Source organism: Oncorhynchus mykiss, chromosome 32 (genome assembly GCF_013265735.2).
Source record: "Oncorhynchus mykiss isolate Arlee chromosome 32, USDA_OmykA_1.1, whole genome shotgun sequence".
NCBI classification, from domain to species: Eukaryota; Metazoa; Chordata; class Actinopteri; order Salmoniformes; family Salmonidae; genus Oncorhynchus; species Oncorhynchus mykiss.
The window spans coordinates 11,931,558-11,959,079 of record NC_050572.1 but is presented as its reverse complement, the minus strand read 5'-3'; the positions used below and the strand labels follow the sequence as shown (position 1 = coordinate 11,959,079).

Sequence of the window (27,522 nt, the reverse complement as noted above, 5' to 3'; positions counted from 1 at the left end):
TGACAAGTCTATGGCTGAGATTTAATTAATAGGATAACCATCTAAAATTGTAAAAAACGCTTATGTTTTGTATAAAAAAAAACAACAACATTGGACATATCCTTTATACAGTTTCCCATTTCTACATCAGTAACTGTCAGTTTGGTTCTTCAGAAAGGCTTATGGTTTGAAATGTGTCAGTAAAATTTGACTAATTTGAATATCGAGTGCCGTTAACATGTCGCTGTAGGTGACTTCAACGCTGAATGAGAAAGCTAACTAGATTTGTGTACTAAGGGTATTGTGCCGATGTTTGCAAATTGACCATTACTAAGCCCGAAGAGATTTTATTTTCAAATAAGAATTTAAAACTAAATTTGATGAATTCCAGATTCAGTATTTTTACTTTTTCCCCCTTCACCAAAAAGTAAAGTCCTAAAAAAAAGAGACAAAAAAAGTTGCCAACCCCTCAGAATAGGATAAAAGGTGTTATGAACTGGGTGGTTTGAGCTCTGAATGCTGATGGTACATCAGCCCGTACACATAAAAATAAAAAATGCTGGTAACCAGTTGACAATAGCAATAACGCCCCTCGGGGGTTTGTGGTATATGGCCGCGTTGCATCGTGCCTATGAACAGTCGTAAGCCATGGTAGATTGGCCATATACCACACCTGCTCGGGCTTTATTGCTTAGAGCGCTAGCGTAGCGTTATAGCGGCATAGGCTAAATATCTAAAGAATCCATGGGCCTACGTGTTACTCTCTGGACATCAATAGGACAACCATGGTAACAGTAACAATGTTAATAACTGGTGATGTCATATAGAATGATCCAAGTGAGATCAAAAGTGGCCTAAAAGCAACAGTAACCAAATGACTGTCGTCAGTCAGTCAGTCAAGGTCAAACTGGTGATAAACAACGCTTTAAAACAAACAGCAGGACGGAAAAGGCAACAAACAGTAATCTGTTGTCATGGGAATGAGCGAGTTATCAGGGAGAATAGCTTAGCTTGGGTAGAGACAACTAAAGAACCATTTTGTTCTAATTCAGTCGGTTCACCAATAAACATTACTTCAACTCCATAATGGCTCAACCCATGACAGTTTCCATACAGTACATAAAAGTCACTTGACACCATCACTAAGTGGATGGAATAATCTTCAGTGACCCTTGTATAGGAGAGTACGGACCTAAAACTGTCAAAGACAGGTCATTGATAAGCAATTTGCGAGCACACACACACACACACACACCTGGCCTAAGGAAAGTACAGTTGGGTTAGAACAGGTATCTTTGATTAACCCCTCCCAACTTAAAAAAATCAAAAAAATCATGACTTTAATATCCAACTCATTCAATATCTAGACAAAGCAACAAACACTTCCATCTCCACTAACTTCAAACCCAATCTTTGGTCAGTAGGAGGTCCTAAATGGTCAGTAGGAGGTCCTAAATGGTCAGTAGGAGGTCCTAAATGGTCAGTAGGAGGTCCTGTTGAAATCTCCATTTGGATTTCTTGTTTTTTTTTTAATGGTTCAACTTCCATAATTGACAGCGTCCATAGGTGTAACCAGTAGGAGTGAACTACATTGTGCTGTTTTGCATGTGGCAGGTCACCAGCACTAGAAAGTGGCTTCCCTCAGGCCAACCATAGCACTGAACACAACACACTCACTGTGCAGTCCCATAGGAAATCAATTCACATCAATTAAATTAAATAAAAAATGGAAAAAAAGAGAATAAACTGCTTCATCGATAAGCCGTGGAGGAGGAGGAGGGCGGTGGAGTGCAGCTGTGATGGTGGGCTGTATGATCCACCTATGGCTTAGTCTCTCCCTCCTTTACTCCAGCTTCTCCTCGGGAATGTTGTCCAGGTCTAGGTCAGGTGAGACCACACAGCACAGACACAGCTTCTGGGTGTTCAGGGAGATCCTGTCTGAGTAAAGGAAATACAACCAGGAAGGTGTCAAAACCAAGCTTCCCCAGAGCTACAAAGTGTTACAACTTTTATAGTGCCCCCCAACTACGGCACAGTAGCTCTACATTTGGTTATATTACGCTAATATTACGCTAATTCAAAAAGGTAAGTATGATAGGAAACATTTCTTTCCACCACATATGTGCTGGCTTTAAACAAATGTCACCTATTATTCCCCTTAAATATGAAATCTTTCCTCTTGAAGCACGCTAGCTCTAATCATTATAATTCAACCTGAAACATGCGTAAAGGAGAGAAAAAAAATCCACTCAAACTATCTCTTGGTATTGTTTTCATTAGTCCACTGTTGATACAGTCCCACCATGTTTTACAGGTCAGCAGTCCAGTTTTAGACATTGGACTTCCAATAAGAAAAGTGTCACGTGATCATGTGATGCTGGAGGGGCTATAGGAGGGGTACAGAATTGCTAGAGGTCTCACCGAGCATCCTGCCCAGGAAGGCAGGTCTGGAGGAGGGGGGCAGGTGGATACAGATGTAGTAGACTGGCGCTCCAGAAAGAGCCACCCCGATACCCACCAGAGAGTTGATGGTATCACTGTAGAGAGGTACTACCACCAGGAACACACTACATAGACAGTACACTATGGGGAAGAAGAGGGAGAGCTGGAGAGAGAGGGAGAGAGAGAAAACATGCTCACAAAAGAGATGGAGGGGAAATCTACACTTATACATTTTGTTGTTTAAGCAAGTCAGTTAAGAACTAATTTTTATTTTATAATGACGGCCTAACCTGGCCAAACCCTAACGCGGACGACGCTGGGCCAATTGTGCGCCGCCCTATGAGACTCCCAATCACGGCTGGTTGTGATACAGTCTAGAATCGAACCAGGGTCTGTAGTGGCGCCTCTAGAACTGAGATGCAGTGCCTTAGACCACTGCGCCACTCAGGAGCCATCATGCTCCCACAAATTCACCAAAGCAGTTGATAAAATGAACTGAAATGGTCATTTCAAGGATTTGAGCCATATCCTGTCCTAATAAATAACATAGTTAAAATATAATACAACTTAATCGTCCATCCAGAAGGAACATTTTGCTTTCACCTTACAAGAAGTATTAAAACCTTACCTTGACGGGCCGGTGCATGTCCGGAGCTTTGACCCGGAGGTAGATCTGGCTGGCGATGGAGAGACCAATGAACAGCCAGTAGTTAAAGCTGAAGTAGTTGATGAGCTGGAACACGTCCTTCACACACAGGTAGATCAGAGACATGCCACCCTACAGGACAAACACAGGAAACACGTCACCGATCTGATCCTAGATCAGAGACATGCCACCCTACAGGACACACACAGGAAACACGTCACCGATCTGATCCTAGATCAGAGACATGCCGCCCTGCAGGACACACGTCACTGATCTGATCCTAGATCAGAAACATGCCGCCCTGCAGGACACACATCACCGATCTGATCCTAGATCAGAGACATGCCGCCCTGCAGGACACACGTCACCGATCTGATCCTAGATCAGAGACATGCCGCCCTGCAGGACACACGTCACCGATCTGATCCTAGATCAGAGACATGCCGCCCTGCAGGACACACGTCACTGATCTGATCCTAGATCAGAGACATGCCGCCCTGCAGGACACACGTCACCGATCTGATCCTAGATCAGAAACATGCCGCCCTGCAGGACACACATCACCGATCTGATCCTAGATCAGAGACATGCCGCCCTGCAGGACACACGTCACCGATCTGATCCTAGATCAGAGACATGCCGCCCTGCAGGACACACGTCACTGATCTGATCCTAGATCAGAGACATGCCGCCCTGCAGGACACACGTCACCGATCTGATCCTAGATCAGAAACATGCCGCCCTGCAGGACACACATCACCGATCTGATCCTAGATCAGAGACGTGCCGCCCTGCAAGACACACGTCACCGATCTGATCCTAGATCAGAGACATGCCGCCCTGCAGGACACACGTCACCGATCTGATCCTAGATCAGAGACATGCCGCCCTGCAGGACACACGTCACCGATCTGATCCTAGATCAGAGACGTGCCGCCCTGCAGGACACACATTGGCCATGGACTTTGCAGGGAGGAGCCGTGTTTGATTATGTGTAGTCACGGAGCCGTAGCTCCCGGGTCCATACACGTTCAGACTAGCAGGATAGAACCAGAACCTGAACCTGAACATGAGATCTACACGAGAGAAGTATTAGAAAACTACATGAAACATCACACTACCCATCCATCAACGTGTGACGTGACTGATTTAAGGCATCATTCACTTACGTTGAAGAGCAGTGCTGGGATGGGAGTGTAGCGCTTGACGTGGATCATGCAGAGGACGTTGGGTAAATGACCCTCCCTGGAGCCCACGAAGAACAGCCTGGAGGCAGCGATGATGGAGGAGTTGAGTCCTCCGTAACAGGAGATGGCCACTGACAGGGGGATCAGCCACCGAGCCCAGCCCAGCATCTCATCAGCAAACGTCTGAAGAGAAAGACCACAGCATCGGTTCTCGTCTGGGGTTTGTATACAACAACCAGAGTCCATTTAAATTCAGTCCATTCATTGTCTTTCCATGGAGAAAATAGGAAAAGGGATTTTTCAGTTTACTTCCTGAATGGCAATGGAATTGACCCCATCTTTGCTAGCTACTGTCAACGCTCCCGAAAAGGTCCCTTACTCAGGGCCTTCTGTAATTACATGAGCATCATTGTCCTGTGTTCAAGCCAACCTCATCAACTAGATTACTTCCTGAACCTGGTTATCATCTCATCTAGCCACACTAGGGAGTTGTGCATCTGGTACAGACAGAGCCTCAGAGGAACCAGAGAACACAAAAACAGCTGGTCAATTAGCTACATTGAACAGATGCTGTCAAGACCTACCTCGTGACCTGCATATGGTTTAACCATTGTGTGTGCGTGTGTACATCTACAAGCAGTCCTTTGAAGTGAGAAAACTTTTATAATTCTTGATCATGATTGACTTTACATGGCAGTTGCCAACTCATCCATAACCTCAAACTCACCACAGCCACAGCCTCACTGGCCAGCACGGTTTCAGCATTCATCACGGTGTAGTAGGCAACGTTAGTCAGGATGTAGATCACCGTGACGATGGGCATTGAGATCCCTATGGCCAACGGGAGGTTCCTGGAAGGAATCGATAAAGAAATTGCTAGAACCCTATATATAAAAAACACAACAAGGACAAACTTTGTGGGGAGAGAAACCTTGAGAGGAACCAGACGGGCAGGGCAGGGCTTATGCTCCTTGTCTATATTCCACCACCACAGTCAGACAAAATCAGTCAAGGAATGACAAGGTTTTGCAGTGCAGGGATGGTGGAGCCAACAACTTGGGCCATTTTCCATTGTGTTTTTTTTTTAAATGTTAAACATCATGGGAAGGGGGGGGGGGGGGGGGGGGGGGGGTGGACTGCCTCACCTCTCCGGGTTCTTAATCTCCTCGGTGATAAAGTTGAGTGTGTCCCAGCCGGAATAGGAGTAGAGAGCAGCATACAGAGCCAGGGCCATGTCCCCAGGGTTCACTTTAGAACCCTTAAACGAATCCTCAAAGTTCTGTGTCTGGCCTGAGGTATGCAGAGGAGAGGGGGTAATAGTGAATTATAGTCATTCATTGGGTATACTGTTTAATGAGTTGTGTGTGTATATAGAATCCTGATCAGCTGGAATGGGCTTTTAACCAGTGCCTATTCCACAAGTTTCCACCAATCTATAACATTAAAATGCCTATTTACTCTGTTCCATCTGACTGTACAATCCACTGTCTCATCAGCCCAGGTAGGGAAGTTGGAAACTTGATCTTCACTATAAAAACCCTCCAGACATTCTCTTTATTTTAGACTAACATTTAGTTTAACAGCGGAGATTTGTATAAACCTTACTGTCTGTATCTCCAACATTGTTTCAATATTCAAATTCGATCACCAACTGTCCCATAGTAATGAATGTGTCGGGGGCGGTACGAGAGAGAGAGAGGCAGGCACCATTTCTCAACCAGTCGAAGTCATGAAATCAGCATCATTTTATGGATATATATATATATATACAAAGGAATGTCAATTGAAAAAAAGGTCCAACAAAATGAAGTGCAGCTGGTTCGGCAGTCTTTCCAGCGTCAGATTGAAGTTAAGAGTTAGCTGTGTTGTTGGCTAGCTCCTCTGAACAACAGTGTCCTGACGAGAGAGCACATTTTACATGTCAGACGAAATCTCGCCTCATTAGCTCATTGTTATGTATCCAGATAAAATGTCACTAGAAAACAGCTTAAACAAAATGCAGCTACTGTTATTCTGTCTGCACTGTTTGACGTGAATAAGTTAGCCATAGTTGGCTAGTTAGCAAGAGATAAGAATGTTGCCATGGAACATATGGGACGAACAACTGGGTCGCGGCCAGAGATACAGAACAAAAAGACAACTGGCAACCGAACCAATAGAACGAACGACCAGCCGGCTTGGTTAGCAACCCTAGATGTGTCGGGACTATGTCTTATGGGAGGATGAAATAGAATTAATAAATTCATCATTATTCAATCATTATTTGAATATAATGGTAACCTGTTGTATGAAAACGGTAATGCCCTTAAAGCCGGTGTTTGGAGGATATCGGCACGGTTCGCCAGCCCTGCACTTCACCTTGGGCCTAACAACACCCGTGACAATTAGGGATGCACAATGTATCGGTGAACTTATCGGAATCGGCCAATATTAGCTAAAAATGCCAACATCAGCATCGGCCCGATGTCTAGTTTAACGCCGATGTGCAAAACAGGTGTCAAAGCTGACGTGCATACCTATATAATGTAGGTAGAGGAGGTACATACCTATATAACGTAGGTAGATGACGTGCCACCTATATAACGTAGGTAGATGAGGTACATACCTATATAACGTAGGTAGATGATGTAATGACGCCACAAAATTATAGCTCTACACGTGCAACTCAGCATTCCTAACCTAGCCCACAATATCTGCTGTGTGGATGGAGCAGTCAACAAGTCCAGCAGTCATTTGAAAGAGTAAGAACATTTTTGGTCAGTGTGGTGTGTAAACCTTTATTTAACTAGGCAGGTCAGTTAAGAACAAATTCTTATTTACAGCCTATCCCGGCCAAACCCGGACGACACTGGGCCAATTGTGCCTTGCCCTAATGGGACTCCCAATAACGGCCGGATGTGATACAGCCTGGATTCAAACCAGGGACTGTAGTGACACCTCTTGCACTGAGATGCAGTGCCTTAGACCGCTGCGTCCGTGTTAACTATTTAACTGTACTAAAATGTTTTAACGGCTGCAAGAAATGTTAAATGTCGGTTATTTATTGAAAGTTCCCGGAATTTTGCAACTCTTGTTATCGGTATCATTTTTTGGGGGCAAGGAAAATATCGGATATCGTATCGGCCAAAAATGTCATATCGGTGCATCTAGTGACAATATATCCGCCAAACACCGGCTTCTCAGGCATTATCACTTAAATAGAATTGGGCTATATAGCCTAGCTATTTTCCAGTGGTACTATTCTCTTTACTTTACTCTTTACCATATAACAGATTAGACATATGGCACACCCACACCCATATAACCGGTTAGCAATATGGCACACCCACACCCATATAACCGATTAGACATATGGCACACCCACACCCATATACCCGGTTAGCAATATGGCACACCCATATAACCGATTAGCAATATGGCACAACCCATATAGCCGATTAGCAATATGGCACAACCCATATAGCCGATTAGCAATATGGCACACCCATATAGCCGATTAGTAATATGGCACACCCACACCCATATAACCGGTTAGCAATATGGCACACCCATATAACCGATTAGCAATATGGCACAACCCATATAGCCGATTAGCAATATGGCTCAACCCATATAGCCGATTAGCAATATGGCACAACCCATATAACCGATTAGCAATATGGCACAACCCATATAACCGATTAGCAATATGGCACAACCCATATAACCGATTAGCAATATGGCACAACCCATATAGCCGATTAGCAATATGGCACAACCCATATAGCCGATTAGCAAGTAAAGCTCCATCTTGACAATGCATCAGGACATTATCATGGTTACATTGGTGCATCCCCAGGGAACATACCTTGTCCCAGCTTGACCATCCCAGCGATGATGATGACGATGAGAGCCAGGACCTTAGCTACTGTAGAGACCACCTGGAGGATGGCCCCCCACTTCACCTTCATACAGTTCACACACGTCAGGAGACCTAGGAGGAAGAGAGATCAGTGTGTGTTTGACAGCAGAGTCCTCCGGTATAGAGAAGACCTGAAATTGACCTTGGCAATCCTGGTTAAAAATCAGTTAGCCATGAGTACAACAACTTGCTGACTCACCAAGCTAGTGGAACTAGAAATGGATAGAGATTCAGACCTGATAAAGCCGGTCTAGATAGTAGAACTAGAAATGGATAGAGATTCAGACCTGATAAAGCCGGCCTAGATAGTGGAACTAGAAATGCTACCAATAAAGCAGAGTACAAGTCTGATAAGGCTAATGGCTTAGGAATGATTCCAGATAGAGTGTCTGATAAACCCATCTCTATCCACCACTACAGAGAGAGTTGATAACATTACAGTCCAGGAGGACAGGCTGCTCTCCATCATGTAAAGTCATCTGCAACAAATAACAGCAGGACAGTGTGCACCTGCAGGCAGAGAGAGTGATTTGACTCCATTTCCTGTCCACCGGTATGTACCCTGGTCCCAGAGGAGAGGTGTATGGGTCTGCATGGTCATGCCAGAAAGAAAAATAAGCCTGAAGCCTCTTACTGTATTTACATTTTGAATAGCCATCCTTATTTTGTTGGTCTAGGGTTTCTCAAACTTCATTGTTTCCCACTAAAATCAGGGACTGATTTAGACCTGGGACACCAGGTGTGGGTAATTAATTATCATCAGGTAGACCAGAAAACCAGCAGGCTCCGGACCCCGTAGGGTCAGAGTTGAATACCCCCGTGGTATGATAATAGCTGCATGCCTGCACACACACACACGAAGCAGGAATGTGGCCTTGGCCACACCACATCCAAGGTTTATGGAAGGAAAGTGTAAAGAGAACATTTGCAAATTTGATGTGAAGAGAGGCTGTTCTTACGACACGTATTTTACTCATGTTAAGACGGCTTACAGCACAGGAGGTTGGTGGCACCTTAATTGGGGAGGACGGTCTGGTGGTAATAGGTAGAATGGTATGAAATACGTTATGGTTTCCAGGTGTTTGATACCATTCCATCCGTTCTCCCCTCAGCAACCTCCTGTGGCCTACAGTGTACTATGATCAAGAGATTACCGGTTGTGTGTGAATAGTTACATCGAAAATGAATCAAGGGTTTGAACAAGGACCTAATGTCGCTGGTCAGCGTTTTTATGCTTCAGGGAGAATTTCTACAGTGGTTTCACACGACAACCAAATGCGTCCACGACAAGACAATCCTGCTGTTGTTATGGCCTGTGGCATTTATGTACCAAGATTCTTTGACATATAGGGTACTGTTATACCCAGGCCTTCTCTGAAACCTGTCACCAATGCCTAGCATATACCATTACAATATACACTCAAAATCACCAAAACTAAATCTAACCTTTAGTATAGCAACTATATTTCCTTAAAACGCCAAGGATAAATACATAAAAGTAGGTTTTCCGTTCACTATAATAGGATGTCAGGTTGCCTCAGCATAGACCTCAGCCTCTTACACTAACCAGAGAATCACGTCTCTTTTACTCACACATCATTGATGAAGGAAGGAACGCGTTTGAATGGGAATGTCTCCCCGGTGCCCATAGAGAGAAAGAGAACTGACAATATGTCCAAATTCCTGAGGGGATTCAACTAAACGCCACTTCAGGCTGCTTTAGTTTGTTCTTTTCCATCTGTCCTACTCAACAAAATACCTTTTCTGGGCTTTCTCCATGTTTGTCAGACAAACTCATATCGTGCCTTGAGGGGCTCCAACTGAACACAAACACATTTATATCCCCCCTTTCAACCATAGAGATGACGCAGGATATGAAAGCAACTACTAAGTAAACACACAGGTGCACTTCACAGGGGCACCTGCAAGGCATGTAAGCCTTAGGAGGACAGGCATCAAAATAAACAGAGTAGTGATATCAAACTTCTGGGTTGAGTTCAGTAGCACGAAGTAGAAAAACATTTTGCAACAGAGAAAGTAAATCTGTGTTCTTATTGGACAAGTTCAGGTAGTATCTCCGTATTTCAAAACAGGCAGAGGGAAGAAAAGTAGTGAGCTCAGCTCATCTTACCGATGATGGCTGCTGCTATGAGTCTCACGGCATCGTAGGGGGCTGTGCAGGTGGGGTAGAAGGGCTGCACCAGGTAGTTAGAGAAGGTGAGGGCTATGACAGCCTGGCAGGCTGGCTCCACGATCATCAGGGACGTCCACAGCCTGGTAATTAAAAACAAGAACTAATTCAAATTGGAGCATAAACAAGGATTTGTATAGAACTTATAGTTGCTCAAATCACGTTCCATGTAATAGATTATCTCAACGAGAGAAACCTATATAAAAAAGTGGAATAAGGGGGAACCTGACCTAATAAAAGCCAGAAAGCCTCCAAAGGACTCCAGGATATATGCGTAACTGGCCCCAGACTTGTGGATGGTGGTTCCCAGCTCGGCGTAGCACAGAGCCCCGAACACGGAGAAGACCCCGCCGATGGCCCACACCACCAGGGACAGGCCGAAGGAGCCTGTGTAGAGGAGAACCCCTTTGGGAGACACGAAGATGCCTGAGCCGATCATGTTGCCCACGATGAGACAGACCCCGTGGAGCAGGGAGATCTCCTGCTTCAAACGCATGGAGCCAGTCGACAAGGTGTCGGCGTCTTTCTTAATCCCCATGGTGACGGTTCGGGTTGGATGGAGGCAGGGCTGGAGACAGGGACAAGGACAGAGGGAGCAGCACGTCACCAAGCAAGGCCACGATGTCTATCGCTCTCAACGGATGGTCATCATGTTGTCTTTAAAATCAGCTGGACACAACAAGGCTGTAGGGAAATTAAGACAGTAAAATGTTAGCGCAGGAGGCAAGACAATATAACATGCAATGCGAAACTGTTAGGCTTTGTATTAAGTAAACTGCAGCATCAAATCAAATTTTATTTGTCACATACACATGGTTAGCAGATGTTAGTGCGAGTGTAGCGAAATGCTTGTGCTTCTAGTTCCGACAATGCAGTAATAACCAACAAGTAATCTAACTAACAATTCCAAAACTACTGTCTTGTACACAGTGTAAGGGGATAAAGAATATGTACATAAGGATATATGAATGAGTGATGGTACAGAGCAGCATAGGCAAGATACAGTAGATGGTATCGAGTACAGTATGTACAAATGAGATGAGTATGTAAACAAAGTGGCATAGTTTAAAGTGGCTAGTGATACATGTATTACATAAGGATACAGTCGATGATATAGAGTACAGTATATACGTATGCATATTAGATGAATAATGTAGGGTAAGTAACATTTATATAAGGTAGCATTGTTTAAAGTGGCTAGTGATATATTTACGTCATTTCCCATCAATTCCCATTATTAAAGTGGCTGGAGTTGAGTCAGTGTCAGTGTTAGTGGTGGCTGTTTAACAGTCTGATGGCCTTGAGATAGAAGCTGTTTTTCAGTCTCTCGGTCCCAGCTTTGATGCACCTGTACTGACCTCGCCTTCTGGATGATAGCGGGGTGAACAGGCAGTGGCTCGGGTAGTTGATGTCCTTGATGATCTTTATGGCCTTCCTGTGACATCGGGTGGTGTAGGTGTCCTGGAGGGCAGGTAGTTTGCCCCCGGTGATGCGTTGTGCAGACCTCACTACCCTCTGGAGAGCCTTACGGTTGAGGGCGGTGCAGTTGCCATACCAGGCGGTGATACAGCCCGCCAGGATGCTCTCGATTGTGCATCTGTAGAAGTTTGTGAGTGCTTTTGGTGACAAGCCAAATTTCTTCAGCCTCCTGAGGTTGAAGAGGCGCTGCTGCGCCTTCTTCACGATGCTGTCTGTGTGAGTGGACCAATTCAGTTTGTCTGTGATGTGTATGCCGAGGAACTTAAAACTTGCTACCCTCTCCACTACTGTTCCATCGATGTGGATAGGGGGGTGTTCCCTCTGCTGTTTCCTGAAGTCCACAATCATCTCCTTAGTTTTGTTGACGTTGAGTGTGAGGTTATTTTCCTGACACCACACTCCGAGGGCCCTCACCTCCTCCCTGTAGGCCGTCTCATCGTTGTTGGTAATCAAGCCTACCACTGTTGTGTCGTCCGCAAACTTGATGATTGAGTTGGAGGCGTGCGTGGCCACGCAGTCGTGGGTGAACAGGGAGTACAGGAGAGGGCTCAGAACGCACTCGCATTTGAGGGATACACTGGAATACCTAGCTAAACCTATGTAGGTGATAACTATTTCATTTAACTAGGCAAGTCAGCTAACAACAAATTCTTATTTACAATGACGGCCTACAAAAAGGCCTCCTGGGGACGGGGATTCAAAAACATACATCACGACAAGAGAGACAACGCTACATAAAGAGAGACCTAAGACAACACAACATGGTAGCAACACAAAACATGTTACAAACATTGGGCACAGACAACAGCACAAAGGCAAGAAGGTAAAGACAACTATACATCACAAAAAGCAGCCACAACTGTCAGTAAGAGTGTTTGTTGCAGCTCGTTCCAGTCGCTAGCTGCAGCGAACTGAAAAGAGGAGCGACCCAGGGATGTGTGTGCTTTGGGGACCTTTAACAGAATGTGACTGGCAGAACGGGTGTTGTATGTGGAGGATGAGGGCTGCAGTAGATATCGCAGATAACCAGGGTTGCATAGTTTGGGGGAATATTCAGAGGTGGAAACTTTGTGGGAATTAACGGAAATATATGCAAATTAATACAATTTAAAATGTAGATGTTTTTTCCATTGGATTTAAACTCAGCAAAAAAAAAACACATCCCTTTTTCAGGACCCTGTCTTTCAAAGACAACTCGTAAAAATCCAAATAACTTCACAGATCTTCATTGTAAAGGGTTTAAACACTGTTTCCCATGCGTGTTCAATGAACCATAATTAATGAACATGCACCTGTGGAACGGTCGTTAGGACAATAACAGTGTACAGTAGGCAATTAAGGTCAGTTATGAAAACTTAGGACACCAAAGAGGCCTTTCTACTGACTCTGAAAAATACCAAAAGAAAGATACCCAAGGTCCCTGCTAATTTGCGTGAACGTGCCTTAGGCATGCTGCAAGGAGGCATGAGGACTGCAGATGTGGCCAGGGGAATAAATTGCAATGTCTGTACTGTGAGACACCTAAGACAGGACGGACAGCTGATCGTCCTCGCAGTGGCAGACCACGTGTAACACCTGCACAGGATCGATAAATCCGAACATCACACCCATGGGACAGGATGGCAAGAACTTCCCGAGTTACCCCAGGAACGCACAATCCCTCCATCAGTGCTCACTCTCAGCCTATTGCTGACAGAGGCTGGACTGATGGCTTCTAGGCGTGTTGTAAGGCAGGTCCTCACCAGACATCACCGGCAACAACGTCACCTATGGGAAGAAACCCACTGTCGCAGGACCAGACAGGACTGACAAGTGCTCATCACTGACAAGTCACAGTTTTGTCTCGCCAGCGGTGATGGTCGGATTCGCATTTATCACCAAAGAATTGAGCGTTACACCGAGGCCTGTACTCTGGAGCGGGATCGATTTGGAGGTGGAGGGTCCATCATGGTCTGGGGCGGTGTGTCACAGCATCATCGGACTGAGCTTGTTGTCATTGCAGGCAATCTCAATGCTGTGTGTTACAGGGAAGGCATCCTCCACCCTCATGTTGTACCCTTCCTGCAGGCTCAGCCTGACATGACCCTCCAGCATGACAATGCCACCAGCCATACTGCTCGTTCTGTGCGTGATTTCCTGCAAGACAGGAATGTCAGTGTTCTGCCATGGCCAGCGAAGAGCCCAGATCTCATTCCCATTGAGCACGTCTGGGACCTGTTGGATCGGAGGGTGAGGGCTAGGGCCATTCCCCCCAGAAATGTCTGGGAACTTGCAGGTGCCTTGGTGGAAGAGTGGGGTAACATCTCACAGCAATAACTGGCAAATCTGGTGCAGTCCATGAGGAGGAGATGTACTGGAGTACTTAATGCAGCTGGTGGCCACACCAGATACTGACTGTTAATTTCGATTTTGTTCAGGGACACATTCAATTTATGTTAGTCAAATGTCTGTGGAACCTGTTCAGTTTGTCTCAGGTTGTTACACATGTTAAATTTGATGAAAATAAACACAGTTGACAGTTGAAAATACATCATTCTCTCTACCATTATTCTGACATTTCACATTCTTAAAATAAAGTGGTGATCCTAACTGACCTAAGACAGGGAATTTTAACTAGGATTAAATGTCAGGAATTTTGAAAAACTGGGTTTAAATATATTTGGCTAAATTGTATGTTAACTTCCGACTTCAACTGTAAATAGTTAAGCAGTTAGATTAAACATCTTTGTAAGAAATGTTTTAAAATGAAACATGTATGGAAACAGGTGACAGCAAAAACAAACTAGCATAACTTGTTTACAAGTTAAGTGATTTAAACCCACTGTGGTAGGATACTATTTACTAGTTAACAAAAAAACATAACGTATGTCATAAAATATATTCACCCCACCCAGTAACTTACCAGAAAGCATGTAGTCCTTGGCTCAGACAGTGTAGTAGTGTGGGCTCAATAGCATCTCATTTAGTGGGTAAGATCTTGTGAATCAGCTGTACATGTGATGGAAGAATGCACTGTGCATGCAAAGGGTTGCAATTCCATTAAATTGGGGATAGTTTAACCAAAATATCTAGAATTGGCTTGTGTGTATCCCACAAAAAAAGTTAATATTTGCTTAAATTCATCAAAAAAGTTTCCGGGTTTAAACTTCCCATGGAAAATGTCCGACCCTTTGCAACTCTACAGATAACATGTATGAAGTCTACAGTCGGTCTGCACCACAAGCAGCAGAGGAGGAGGAGTTCAATCATTATGCATTTCTGGGTCTTTGTGTGTATTATGGATCCCCATTAGCCAAGGTAGCGGCTACTTTTCCTGGGGTCCAGCAAAATGAAGGCAGTTATACAATTTAAGATATTACAATACGTTCACAACACATTAAGTGTGTGACCTCAGGACTCTACTACAACAAAATCCATGTATGTGTGTGTATAGTGCGTATTATATTGTGTGTTTGTATGCATCTGTCTGTGCCTGTTTGTGTTGTGTCACAGTCCCTGCTGTACGGTGCATATTTAACCTAATTCTACTGCTTGCATGAGCTACTTGATATGGAATAGAGTTGCATGTAGTCATGACTACGTAGTACTGTGCTCCTCCCGTAGTCTGTTCTGGACCTGGGGACTATGAAGAGATCTCTGGTGGCAGGTCTTGTGGGACGGGGCATGAATGCGTGTCTGAGCGATGTGCCAATAGTTCAAAAACAGACTAACTCTGTGCATTCAACATGTCAATACCTCTCACAAATACAACTAGTGATGAAGTCAATCTCTCCTCCACTTTCAGCCTGGAGAGATTGACATGCATATTATTAGTGTTCTGCCCTTTTGAGGCAACTGCAATTTTCCTAAGTCTCTCTTTGTGGCACCTGACCACATAACTGAACAGTAGTCCAGGTGTGACAAAACTAGGGCCTGTGGGACCTGCCTTGTTGATAGTGTTGTTAAGAAGGCAGAGTAACGCTTTATTATGGACAGACTTGTCCACAACTTAGCTACCGTTGTATCAATATGTTTTGACCATGACCGTTTACAATCCAGGGTTACTCCAAGTAGTTTAGTCACCTCAACTTGCTCAATTTGCATTATTCCTTGCCACCTCAACTTGCTCAATTTCCACATTATTCATTACAAAATGAAGTTGAGGGATAGGATTTAGTGAATGATTTGTCCTAAATACAACGCTTTTAGTTTTTGTAATATTTAGGACAAATGTGGGTGGCAAGGAATAATGGTAGAGAGAATGATGTGTTTTCAATATCGTCTGCTATTATCCTCAGTAACTTTCCATCCAAGTTGTCAGACCCCAGTGGCTTGATTGTCCTTCATAATTTAGTCAGATATACTTGGATGTGTAGTGTCAGCGTTTGTTGCTGGCATGTCATGCCCAAGTTTGCTAATCTTGCCAATTAAAAAAATAATTAAAAGTAGTTGTCAATATCAGTGGGTTTTGTGATGAACGAGCCATCAGTCAATGGAGTTTTCCTTTTTCCCCAAAATGGCATTTACGGTGCATCAAAGCGTTTTAATATAATTTCTCTTCGTTTCAGTGTAATTTCTTATTTTTAAGTCAGTTTAGTCACATGACTTCTCAATTTGCAGTACTTTTTCCCCAACGGTCTTGCAGCCAGACCTTTAGCCTCATCCCTCTCAACAATAACATTTTTCAATTCCTCTTCAATCCGCAGGGATTGAACAGTTTTTACAGTTATTTTCTTAATGGGTTCGTGCTTATTAGTAACTCGGATAAGCAATCTCATAAACTGCGTCAAGTGCAGCGCCTGGTTGCTTCTCATTACATACTAACAAATATTCTTTGCATCAACATGGGAATCACTACTAAATGTATTGTATGACCTCTTATGCACTATATTAGGCCCAGCCTTTGGAACTTTGGTTTTCCTAGATATGGCTACAATACCAAGTTAATTTCTGAAGCAAGAGTAAAGATGTGTTCAATACAAGATGATTTCATTCCTGTGCTGTTTGTAACTACCCTGGCAGAAGTAGGTTGACTGAACCTGAACCAGGATGCAGGCACTACTTAGTTTGAAGCTCTTGAGTGAGCAGCCTGATGAAAGTCAGTCAATATTTAAAATCACCCAGAAAATATACCTCTGTTGATATCACATACGTTATCAAGCATGTCACATGTTATCCAGATACTGACTGTTAGCACCTGGTGGTCTATAGCAGCTTCCCACCAGAATGGGCTTTTAGGTGAGGCAGATGAACCTGTAGCCATATTAACTTCAACAGTATTTAACATTAGATCCTCAAAGCTTTATAGGAATGTGGTTCTGAATATAAAAAAAGACCAGATCAGCTTTGGCATATCGCTCTTTTCTTTAGACCTTAGAACCAGCAGTTACAGTAGAGTAGTGCTGGTGAACGTTACAGCACGGTCTGTTTTCCCACTAACAGGCATTGTGCCTGGCTAGTGGAACTAAGTAGTGGGTGCCTTAGCAAAAGCCTTGTTCTGCATTCTAGTGGAACAAAGTAGTGGGTGTCTTAGCAAAAGCCTTGTTCTGCATTCTATTGGAACAAAGTAGTGGGTGTCTTAGCAAAAGCCTTGTTCTGCATTCTATTGGAACAAAGTAGTGGGTGCCTTAGCAAAAGCCTTGTTCTGCATTCTATTGGAACAAAGTAGTGGGTGCCTTAGCAAAAGCCTTGTTCTGCATTCTATTGGAACAAAGTAGTGGGTGTCTTAGCAAAAGCCTTGTTCTGCATTCTATTGGAACAAAGTAGTGGGTGCCTCAGCAAAAGCCTTGTTCTGCATTCTAGTGGAACACTCACCTCACTGATTCTAATCTCTTCTTCTCCGCTCTCTGAAGTGTAAATAAAATGACGTAGAGGAGAGGCCCAGCTCAACTCGCCTGAGATTCAAGTTGCTGTTCTTTACTCGACCTCTGGAGCAAAGAAAGAACAAGGCGTGAATTTTTATTTTAATCTTAGTTCAAATACCTGGTATTGCTATGGGAGGATTTCCCACGGCTGCGTTTGGTTTGTTTACCGACTAGAATATCAACGTGACTGTGGAACATGTTGCATTTCAAGGTAGATAGATGGTTATTAGAATGCAGTAATGACGCACTATAGCGTGAACATGCACCTGCAGGATATAGCCTCATTTGTTTTTTATCCAAGGAAAAATAAATTTGTTCTCGTCGAACTTTCCCTAAATGTCTGGCCTAAAACACTCACAGTTTAGACAAGCTCGATTTCACTGAAAATGTGCTTTGCATTTATCAACCATGCCATCAAGTTAGGACATTCTACACAGCCGAGCAAGGCCTCCAAAACTGCAAGGGGGGGAAACATTTACCTGCTCCAGAACATCGTCGGTCTCCGTTTAGCTCTGTTCTTGAGCGAAGAACAGAGAAGCTTAATTTATTGTAGGACATCACATGGACTCCTATGGTTGCAGTCTACTCCAGCACAAACAACTATGGGACCAGGCTACCCTTATCAAGGAAATCCCTTATCAAACAAACATAATGGTCATGTTGCGTGTGTGTTTGTAATGCCTCCGTGTGTGTGTATATATTTATAATAACTGAGTGTTTAATGCCTTTCTCCATTTGGGTTTGCAATACCACCGTTTGTGTGTCTTTATAATACCTCTGTTTGTAAAGCCTGTGTGTTTAATGCCTCAGGCGTTACGAACACAAACAGCCTCTCAGGAAGAGGCTTCCTCTTCTCCTTTACTAGTTCCTCTCTCATCTCCATTAATATGAAATCAGAGGGACGCCAGTCATGCAGACATGCCTATTAGATTCCAACAGCATCTGGTCTGATGGTCTGCCTTTATGCTCTGAAATACACTGCCTTCAATTAAAAAAGTATTCAGAATGCCTGGCAGTACAACATTAGGCTATGGCATGCATATGGGTTCTAGGAATGACTCCTAGCATAGACTACTCACTGATTCAACAAGAATATATATCAGTAGTGCCACAGCACAAGGAAGGCCATGTGGGAATTGCTTTTCCACGCCTGTGTCAACATCAGCTTGTAGCAAGGGATGCAATAGTTTCATTAATCTGGCTTTAATATACAATTAAAACGGGTAAATAAAGCCTAAAACTAGGTCAGAATGTTTAATAAAATTATATTTAAACTTGCTCTACCTGTCGTCTTTGGGCTTTGTCCTTAAAAATCCAGAGGAGAGTAATGTTTACCAGACTTTTGGTTCAGTACCAAAGTCAAGTTAGTCCAATATAAAACTCTCGTCAATAGCTTTTGAACCAACCATGCCATGAAAATTGTATATTCTACACACAATACCCCCATAATGAAGAGGCAACAACAGGTTTATAACCCGACTACACTGCTTGCGTCGCAAAATACATTTAGGAGTCTGTTATTCAATTATTGCGCGTGCCAACGAGCGTCTGTGTTGCCAAGGGCTAAAATAGAAGTCACTCCTATTTCTGACACAGATCACGCTGCAAGTCCTGCCTCTCCCATCTCCTCATTGGTTTATAGAAGCAGGGCCATCTCCTCATTGGTTATACCCACGTGGGTGATTGAAAGACGAACTATTGCCGGTTGTCGTGGTAATACTATGAAAGTTTAGATGCCAATCGCCATATAAGTTAAACAATGAAAAGGCCTGGAAGGAGGAGAGATGACTAGAAATTAGTCGGTTGACCATTTTTATGTGCGGATTAATTGTCGGAGAACCTCGTGCATTTCAGGTAAAATAACAACCTAGTGTTTATATTAGAGGTCGACCGATTAGGATTTTTCAGCGCCGATACCGATTAATGGAGGACCAAAAAAGCCGATACCGATTAATCGTACGATTGTTATTTATTTATAATAACGACAATTACAACAATACTGAATGAACACTTTAACTTAATATCAATTCAATCAATTTCGCCTCAAATAAATAATGATGAAACATGTTCAATTTGGTTTAAATAATGCAAAAACAAAGTGTTGGAGAAGAAAGTAAAAGTGCCATGTAAGAAAGCTAACGTTTCAGTTCCTTGTTCAGAACATATGAAAGCTGGTGGTTCCTTTAAACATGAGTCTTCAATATTCCCAGGTAAGAAGTTTTAGGTTGTAGTTATAGGACTATTTCCCTCTATACCATTTGTATTTCATTAACCTTTGACTATTGGATGTTCTCATAGGCACTAGTATTGCCAGTGTAACAGTATAGCTTCCGTCCCTCTCCTCGCTCCTCCCTGGGCTCGAACCAGGAACACAATGACAACAGTCACCCTCGAAGCAGCGTTACCCATGCAGAGCAAGGGAAACAACCACAGGCTCAGAGCGAGTGACGTTTGAAATGCTATTAGCACGCGCTAACTAGCTAGCCATTTCACATCGGTTACACCAACCTAATCTCGGGAGTTGATAGGCTTGAAGTCATAAACAGCTCAATGCTTGACGCACAACGAAGAGCTGCTGGCAAAATGCACGAAAGTGCTGTTTGAATTAATGTTTACGCGCCTGCTTCTGCCTACCACATCTCAGTCAGATACTTGTATGCTCAGTCAGATTATATGCAACGCAGGACACGCTAGATAATATCTAGTAATATCAACCATGTGTAGTTAACTAGTGATTATGATTGATTGTTTTTATAAGATAAGTTTAACGCTAGCTAGCAACTTACCTTGGCTTACTGCATTCGCGTAACAGGCAGTCTCCTTGTGGAGTGCACAAGGACTAGTTAACTGTAAGGTTGCAAGATTATATCCCCCGAACTGACCAGGTGAAAATCTGTCGTTCTGCCCCTGAACGAGGCAGTTAACCCACCGTTCCTAGGCCATCATTGAAAATAAGAATGTGTTCTTAACTGACTTGCCTAGTTAAATAAAAAGGTGTAAAAAAATATTAAAATAGAAAAAAAGGCAAAATCGGTGTCCAAAAATACCGATTTCCGATTGTTATGAAAACTTGAAAATCGGCCCTAATTAAAACGGCCATTCCGATTAATCGAGTTTATATCCCAGGACAAATTAGCTAGCAACAGCAAGCTAACTAGCTAAATTGCCATAAATGTTTAATGCTTTTCGACCTGTCCCCAAATTAATGTCATTGGTTCAGAGTTTGTTTTGATATTTTAACCTGCGTATGGTGTAGGGCAGGGGTGTCAAAGTCAAATGGACGGAGGGCCAAATAAAAAAATCAGCTACAAGACGAGGGCCGGACTGTTCGAATGTTCATTGAAAATTTTTTAAATGACGCATATAGTCTAGTGAACCTAATTGAACCTACTGAAAACCTAACAAATATATTACAATATGATCAGATAAATAAAGCAATATTTTCTTATGGCTCTGTCAGTAATCTTTAATTTTCAACAGACACAAAAGACAAATTTCCTTTATATAAATATCCCCATAACATGAACATTAAATGAAAGAAACCGGTATTCAAGGCACCATCAGTAGACTATATTTTCTATTTTAGCAAAAGTGGGCTAAATTTACTTCAAAGAAAAAACAATAATAGCAATTTTCTATCATCCACTCAACTGAAATATTTTTAAAATATAATTGGATTGAAATACAAAAAAATAAAGTGCAAAAATCTATTAATCAAAAACAACACTTTGTTTAAGGAGAAGTAACATGCAGTGAAAACAAATATTAAATTTTAACTTTTAAACTTGAACTGAGTAAAAACTCTAAATATGTGATTGCACAGTAATGTTCACTTGTTTGAGGTTGAGGGTGATACTTGGTGGTGTCCCATCTTTTCCACAAGTTCATCAATGTTCGGGGTAAGGCTCTGAGCTGAAGAAATCCTCAGAATTGAGTGGAGGTGTTCAGCAGTAAGTCGACTTCTGTGTGATGTTTTGTTCAGGTTCATCAAAGAAAACAGTTGTTCACACAGGTATGTGCTGCCAAACATAGACAACGTTTGAGCAGCCTGGATGCGCAGCTGGGGCATTGTGCCGGGGAGGAAACGGGCAAACTCCGCAGCACCCACTGCCGCATATTTTTCCCTCAGTGCATCATTGCATTGGAGGTCAATCAACTCCATTTGGAGGTTTGGTGGTGAGCTTTCCACGTCAACAGCAAATGGGTTACCGAGCAGTTCCAACCTGCTTTTTTGTGCTTCAAAGTCAGCAAATCGGCGTCGAAAGTCAGTGGTAAGCATACCTATTTTATCAGCCAACTGTGTGCTCGGGAACGCACTGGTAGAGAGCTTCTCTTTCATGGTCTGGCAGCTGGGAAAGTGGCTCAAATTTTCTTTCCGCATCTGCGTCTCCCACAGAGTCAGTTTGGTTTTAAATGCCTTCACTGTACTGTACATATCAGAGATGACACGATCCCGACCCTGCAGCTGCAAGTTTATTGCATTCAGATGACTCGTAATGTCACACAGAAAAGCCATTTCACACAGAAACATTTCGTCTCGGAGTTGTGTTGTGTCTTTCCCTTTGCTGTCCAAGAATAGACAAATCTCCTCACGAAGCTCGAAACATCTTTGAAGCACCTTTCCCTGGCTTAGCCATCGCACCTCTGTGTGATAAGGCAAATCACCATGCTCCGTTTCTAACTCCGTCAGAAATGCCTTGAACTGGCGGTGATTCAAACCTTTGGCTCTGATAAAGTTAACTGTGCGCGTGATGATGCTCATTACATGCTCCATTTTCAAGGCTTTACCGCACAACGCTTCCTGGTGTATGATACAATGATAAGCTGTCAGCTCACCTGTCGCGTTTTCCTCTTGCATCTTTTCCCGTATCTTCGCCACCAGTCCGCTCCTGTGTCCACACATCGCAGGTGCTCCGTCGGTTGTCAAACCCACGAGTTTTTCCCAAGGCAGCTCCATCTCATTTACACATCTTGACACCTCTTCATACAAATCATGCCCCGTAGTTGTGCCATGCATAGGACGTAAAGCCAAAAACTCCTCTGTCACGCTTAGGCTGGAGTCCACTCCGCGGATGAAAATTGACAACTGGGCAATGTCAGAAATGTCGGTGCTCTCATCCACAGCCAAGGAATATGCAATAAAATCTTTTCCCTTTTTCACAAGCTGCTCTTTTAGATTGATGGACAACTGGTCTACTCTCTCGGCAATGGTGTTTCTGCTCAGACTCACATTTAAAAAGAGTTGCCTTTTTTCTGGGCAAACTTCGTCACAAACTTTAATCATGCAGTTTTTGATGAAATCCCCCTCCGTAAATGGCCGGGCTGATTTAGCGATCTCTTCTGCCAAAATAAAACTGGCCTTGACAGCAGCCTGGCCTTGTGATTTGGCTTTTTTGAACAGAGCCTGTCGAGATTTGAGGCCTCGTTTTAATTCCTCTGCCTTTTGTAGCCTTTGTTCCATGTCCATATTCTTGTTTTTGTCCGCGTGTTTCGTTTCATAATGTCGTCTCAGATTATACTCTTTCAGTACCGCCACACTTTCTCCACACAGAAGACACACAGGTTTTCCAGCTACCTTCGTGAACATATACTCCGACTCCCACCTTGTTTGAAACCCCCGGTTCTCAGTATCCACCTTCCGTTTTGCCATTTTTGATGGGTATCTGAAAGTTAATTTTACTGTGATGCTGACGACTGCTGTGCCAATAAATATTGAAATGAAGCAGCCTACTGCTCGGTGCGTCACCTTTGCATTGTGGGAAATGTAGTATTGGTGCGTGTAAAAGATCTGCGGGCTGCCGGCTTGCTGCGGGCCGGTTCTAATAATAAATCAAGATCATCCCAGGGGCCGTAAAAAACCTTCTTGCGGGCCGGATGTGGCCCGCGGGCCTTGACTCTGACATATGTGGTGTAGGGGGTCAAAACACATATGCACGATGGCACACGCACGCAGCCGGTTTGGGTTCCGTGTTAGAAATTGTTGCCAATTTATTCAAAACACAAAACGTAAATATCACAGTTACAAAACTGCAGACCCTTTACTTTGTTGAAGCACCTTTGGCAGCGAATACAGCCTCGAGTCCTTTTGGGTGTGACGCTACAAGCTTGGCACACCTGTATTTGGGGAGTTTCTCCCCTTCTTCTCTGCAGATCCTCTCAAGCTCTGTCAGGTTGGATGGAGAGCGTCGCCGCACAGCTATTTTCAGGTCTCCAGAGATGTTCGATTGGGTTCAAGTCCAGGCTCTGGCTGGGACACTCAAGGACATTCAGTGTCCCGAAGCCACTCCTGCATTGTCTTGGCTGTGTGCTTAGGGTCATTGTCCTGTTGGAAGGTGAACCTTCCCCCAGTCTGAGGCCCTGACTGCTTCTCCACGGCGTCTCCAGACTGTCACGTGCTCATTGTGAACCTGCTTTCATCTGTGAAGAGCACAGGGTGCCAGTGGCGAATTTGCCGATCTTGGTGTTCTCTGGCAAATGCCAAACGTCCTGCACGTTGTTGGGCTGTAAGCACAACCCCCACCTGTGGATGTCGGGCCCTCATACCACCCTCATGGAGTCTGTTTCTGACCGTTTGAGAAGACACATGCACATTTGTGGCCTGCTGGAGGTCATTTTGCAGGGCTCTGGCAGTGCTCCTCCTGCTCCTCCTTGCACAAAGGCAGAGGTAGCGGTCCTGCTGCTGGGTTGTTGCCCTCCTACGGCCTCCTCCGCGTCTCCTGATGTACTGGCCTGTCTCCTGGTAGTGCCTCCATGCTCTGGACACTACGCTGACAGACACAGCAAACCTTCTTGCCACAGCTCGCATTGATGTGCCATCCTGGATGAGTTGCACTACCTGAGCCACTTGTGTGGGTTGTAGACTCCGTCTCATGCTACCACTAGAGTGAAAGCACCGCCAGCATTCAAAAGTGACCAAAACATCAGCCAGGAAGCATAGAAGCTGAGAAGTGGTCTGTGGTCACCACCTGCAGAACCACTCCTTTATTGGGGGTGTCTTGCTAAATGCCTATAATTTCCACCTGTTGTCTATTCCATTTGCACAACAGCATGTGACATTTATTGTCAATCAGTGTTGCTTCCTAAGTGGACAGTTTGATTTCACAGAAGTGTGATTGACTTGGAATTACATTGTGTTGTTTAAGTGTTCCCTTTATTTTTTTTGAGCAGTGTATTTATGCAGCCAAATGCATATTCGCACATAAACAATTTCTTAACATTATTAAGGCAGTAGGCTATCAACATTTTAAGCTAACTGTTCTGATCTGTTGCATGGGGAATAACTATTTTTTATGTAACCTAGGCCTGCTGGTTGTATGAATTGTGGATGCATCGTTCCACAACTGTCCCAGAGTCTGTTTGGACCATTTCTTTCTCAACAAGGTAAACTTTCTGGGGGCGGCCCGTCAGAGTCCAGGACCCAGTTGCACAGGGCGGGGTTGAGACCCAGGGCCTCCAGTTTGATGATGGGCTTGGAGAGTACAATGGTGTGGCATGCTGAGCTGTCAGCATTCTTACATCGTTTTTTTTTTTGTACAGATGGGATAAGGCAGTATGCAGTGTAATGGCGATTGCATCATCTGTGGACCTGTTTGGGCAGTATGCAAACTGAAGTGAGTCTAGGGTGACATGATCCTTGACTAGCCTCTCAAAGCTATTCATGATGACAGAAGTGAGTGTTATGGTAATTTAGTTCAGCCTACTTTTGTCTATACAGAATGTTTTTTTATTTATTTAACTAGGCAAGTCAGTTAAGAACAAATTATTATTTACAATGACGGCCTAACCCGGACGACGCTGGGCCAATTGTGCACCGCCCTATGGGACTCCCAATCAAGGCTGGATGCGATACACCCGTGTTTCGAACCATCGACTGTAGTGACGCATCTTGCACTGACGCATCAAGCAGTTCCTATTATTCTGTACCAGGGTTTCCTTTATGAAAATGTGGCACTGGACATTTGACTGGCAGCATTTAATTTTTTAAAAAGCATGATTTGGTCACAGAGGATCATTAGCTTCCCCTAGCCTTAAAAAAATAATAATTGTGCATTGCCTAAGGAAAGGCAGCACGTACTGCAAATGCCAAATACAGGAGGACAGAAACTAGCTGTCTTCTGTGCTTCCCTACAGACTGCTGCTGAGGCTACTGTAGACCATTGCAAAATTGTGTGTTTTAATCAATTCTTTGGTGACATTAATATTTGGTATAGTTTTAATTAAAAAAAGTGAACTTTAAAATGTTTCACAATTTTTTAAATGAAATTCACTGAGGATGGTCCTGCCCTTCCTCCTCTGAGGAGACTTTGCTGATGCATATGGGTCCGGTACATTTCTCCAATGTCAGATAAATTAAATGCTGCCAGTCAAATGTCCAGTGCCACATGTTTATAAAGGAAACCCTGGTACAGAATAATAGGAACTGCTCTGAGATCAGGTTTTCCACAAGGACAACAGGTAGAGTAAGTTTAAAGGTAATGCAATTAAACATTCTGGCTTGTAAAGGAACAGTAACACGATTTTTTGAGGGGGTAGCATTCGTTTCAAGCTGTATATAGGATACCAATTAATTGTGTAGTACAGCATAATCACATGAAGTAATTTTACTTGCTTGAAAGTCAGATATCACTGACCGTATGTTCTGGATAGATAAACTGGGAACACGTGCGCAGGCTACATTCTTTATGAAACAATTCTCCACCACCGTTTGCCTATTTTTTTTGACAATTTTGGATGTTGGGACACCCCCATGTCTTAACGCGGTGTGTAACATCCTAAATTGTCCGAAAGTACGAAAAACGGTGGTGGAAAATTGTTTAATTATTTAAAATTACGCATATTTTCCACACAATTATATTTAGTTAAGGAGGGAAATGGCCTTTGCAGTCTGAATGGAGGATACTTTATGTACGAGCCGGTCCACGGGTGACACGAGTGCATTAGTCGGAAATGCACATCAAGCCTTAGTGGACTAAACTCGCCATGGAGTGGATTTTAGTCCGTCAATCAAGCCATGTGGATGGATCGGAACTATCGGCTGCCTATAAGCAAGACCTACGTTTCAAGGGAAACGAATATAATTTCTTTTGCCCACATCATCGGTCCAAAGTGCAAAACATTTCGCCCACGTCCCTAAAGTACCATACTAGGCAGTCAAACAACAAAACGTGGACAGAGTCGCACAAGCTGGCATGCGTAAAAATTGACAAGCATAACTTAGCCAGCCGTTTTTTGTTTTGTTTGATGCTTTATTTAGCCACACAGACACAGTCCGTTGAGCTGAAACTAGCTAAATAATTTGCTGTAAACTGTATTGTTTCGCTAACGTTAGTAGTCACGGCAAAAGTTAGCTAGCTAGTTACAGTAGCTAAAGCTAGCAACGCTATCGTTTTTTCGGCAGCTATCTAAATGTAATAATGCTTGCAGCTAGGGAACTCTCAAAAACGTACAAATGATAAACATTTTCCAGGTAGTTCGAGTAAATACCATAAAGTACCAGATAGTAGCTAGTTAGATGAAACTAACCACGTTTGGACCCTGTCCAACCACGACACATGCTGATGATGCTGAACTGCCGCATGTGCGTGGCAGTTCAACCCAGAAACGTTTCGCTAGCTAGCAAGTTGAGCTAAACAACTGACTAGTCAAACATCTGAAAGTGAATAAAAATGTAGGTAAGAAGCAAAAATCAAATTTTCTCTCAAAATACGTAGATATAAAGCCTTACCTTGAGAACTTCTTTCAATGAGACTGAAACACCATGTGCAAGCTTACTCAATGCTGGATGTTTGATTATCGTTGCTGGCTGACTCTTCGTCATCACTTACTTTTCCCCGCTCCTCCTTCACTTGGAGGAG

At 43.6% G+C, this 27,522-nt stretch overlaps 1 protein-coding gene across 4 annotated transcripts; it reads right to left on the bottom strand.

Annotated features, from left to right (window-relative positions):
- LOC110487934 (Y+L amino acid transporter 2) lies at window positions 1–27,522 on the bottom strand. Of its 4 annotated transcripts, none has more exons than XM_021559852.2 (11): window positions 27,393–27,508; window positions 17,619–17,731; window positions 10,577–11,030; window positions 10,287–10,429; window positions 8,102–8,227; window positions 5,400–5,544; window positions 4,982–5,105; window positions 4,237–4,437; window positions 3,050–3,199; window positions 2,401–2,584; window positions 1–1,917 (listed from the first exon to the last, which is right to left on the bottom strand). In XM_021559852.2, the coding sequence occupies exons 3-11, from the start codon at window positions 10,882–10,884 to the stop codon at window positions 1,823–1,825; spliced, it is 1,476 nt and encodes a 491-aa protein (XP_021415527.1). In that variant the 5' UTR covers window positions 10,885–11,030; window positions 17,619–17,731; window positions 27,393–27,508; the 3' UTR covers window positions 1–1,822. The 4 variants fall into 4 exon arrangements, with proteins under 4 accessions (XP_021415527.1, XP_021415528.1, XP_021415525.1 ...); XM_021559853.2 differs by having other exon boundaries at window positions 10,577–10,914; XM_021559850.2 differs by lacking the exon at window positions 17,619–17,731 and having other exon boundaries at window positions 10,577–10,914; window positions 27,393–27,522.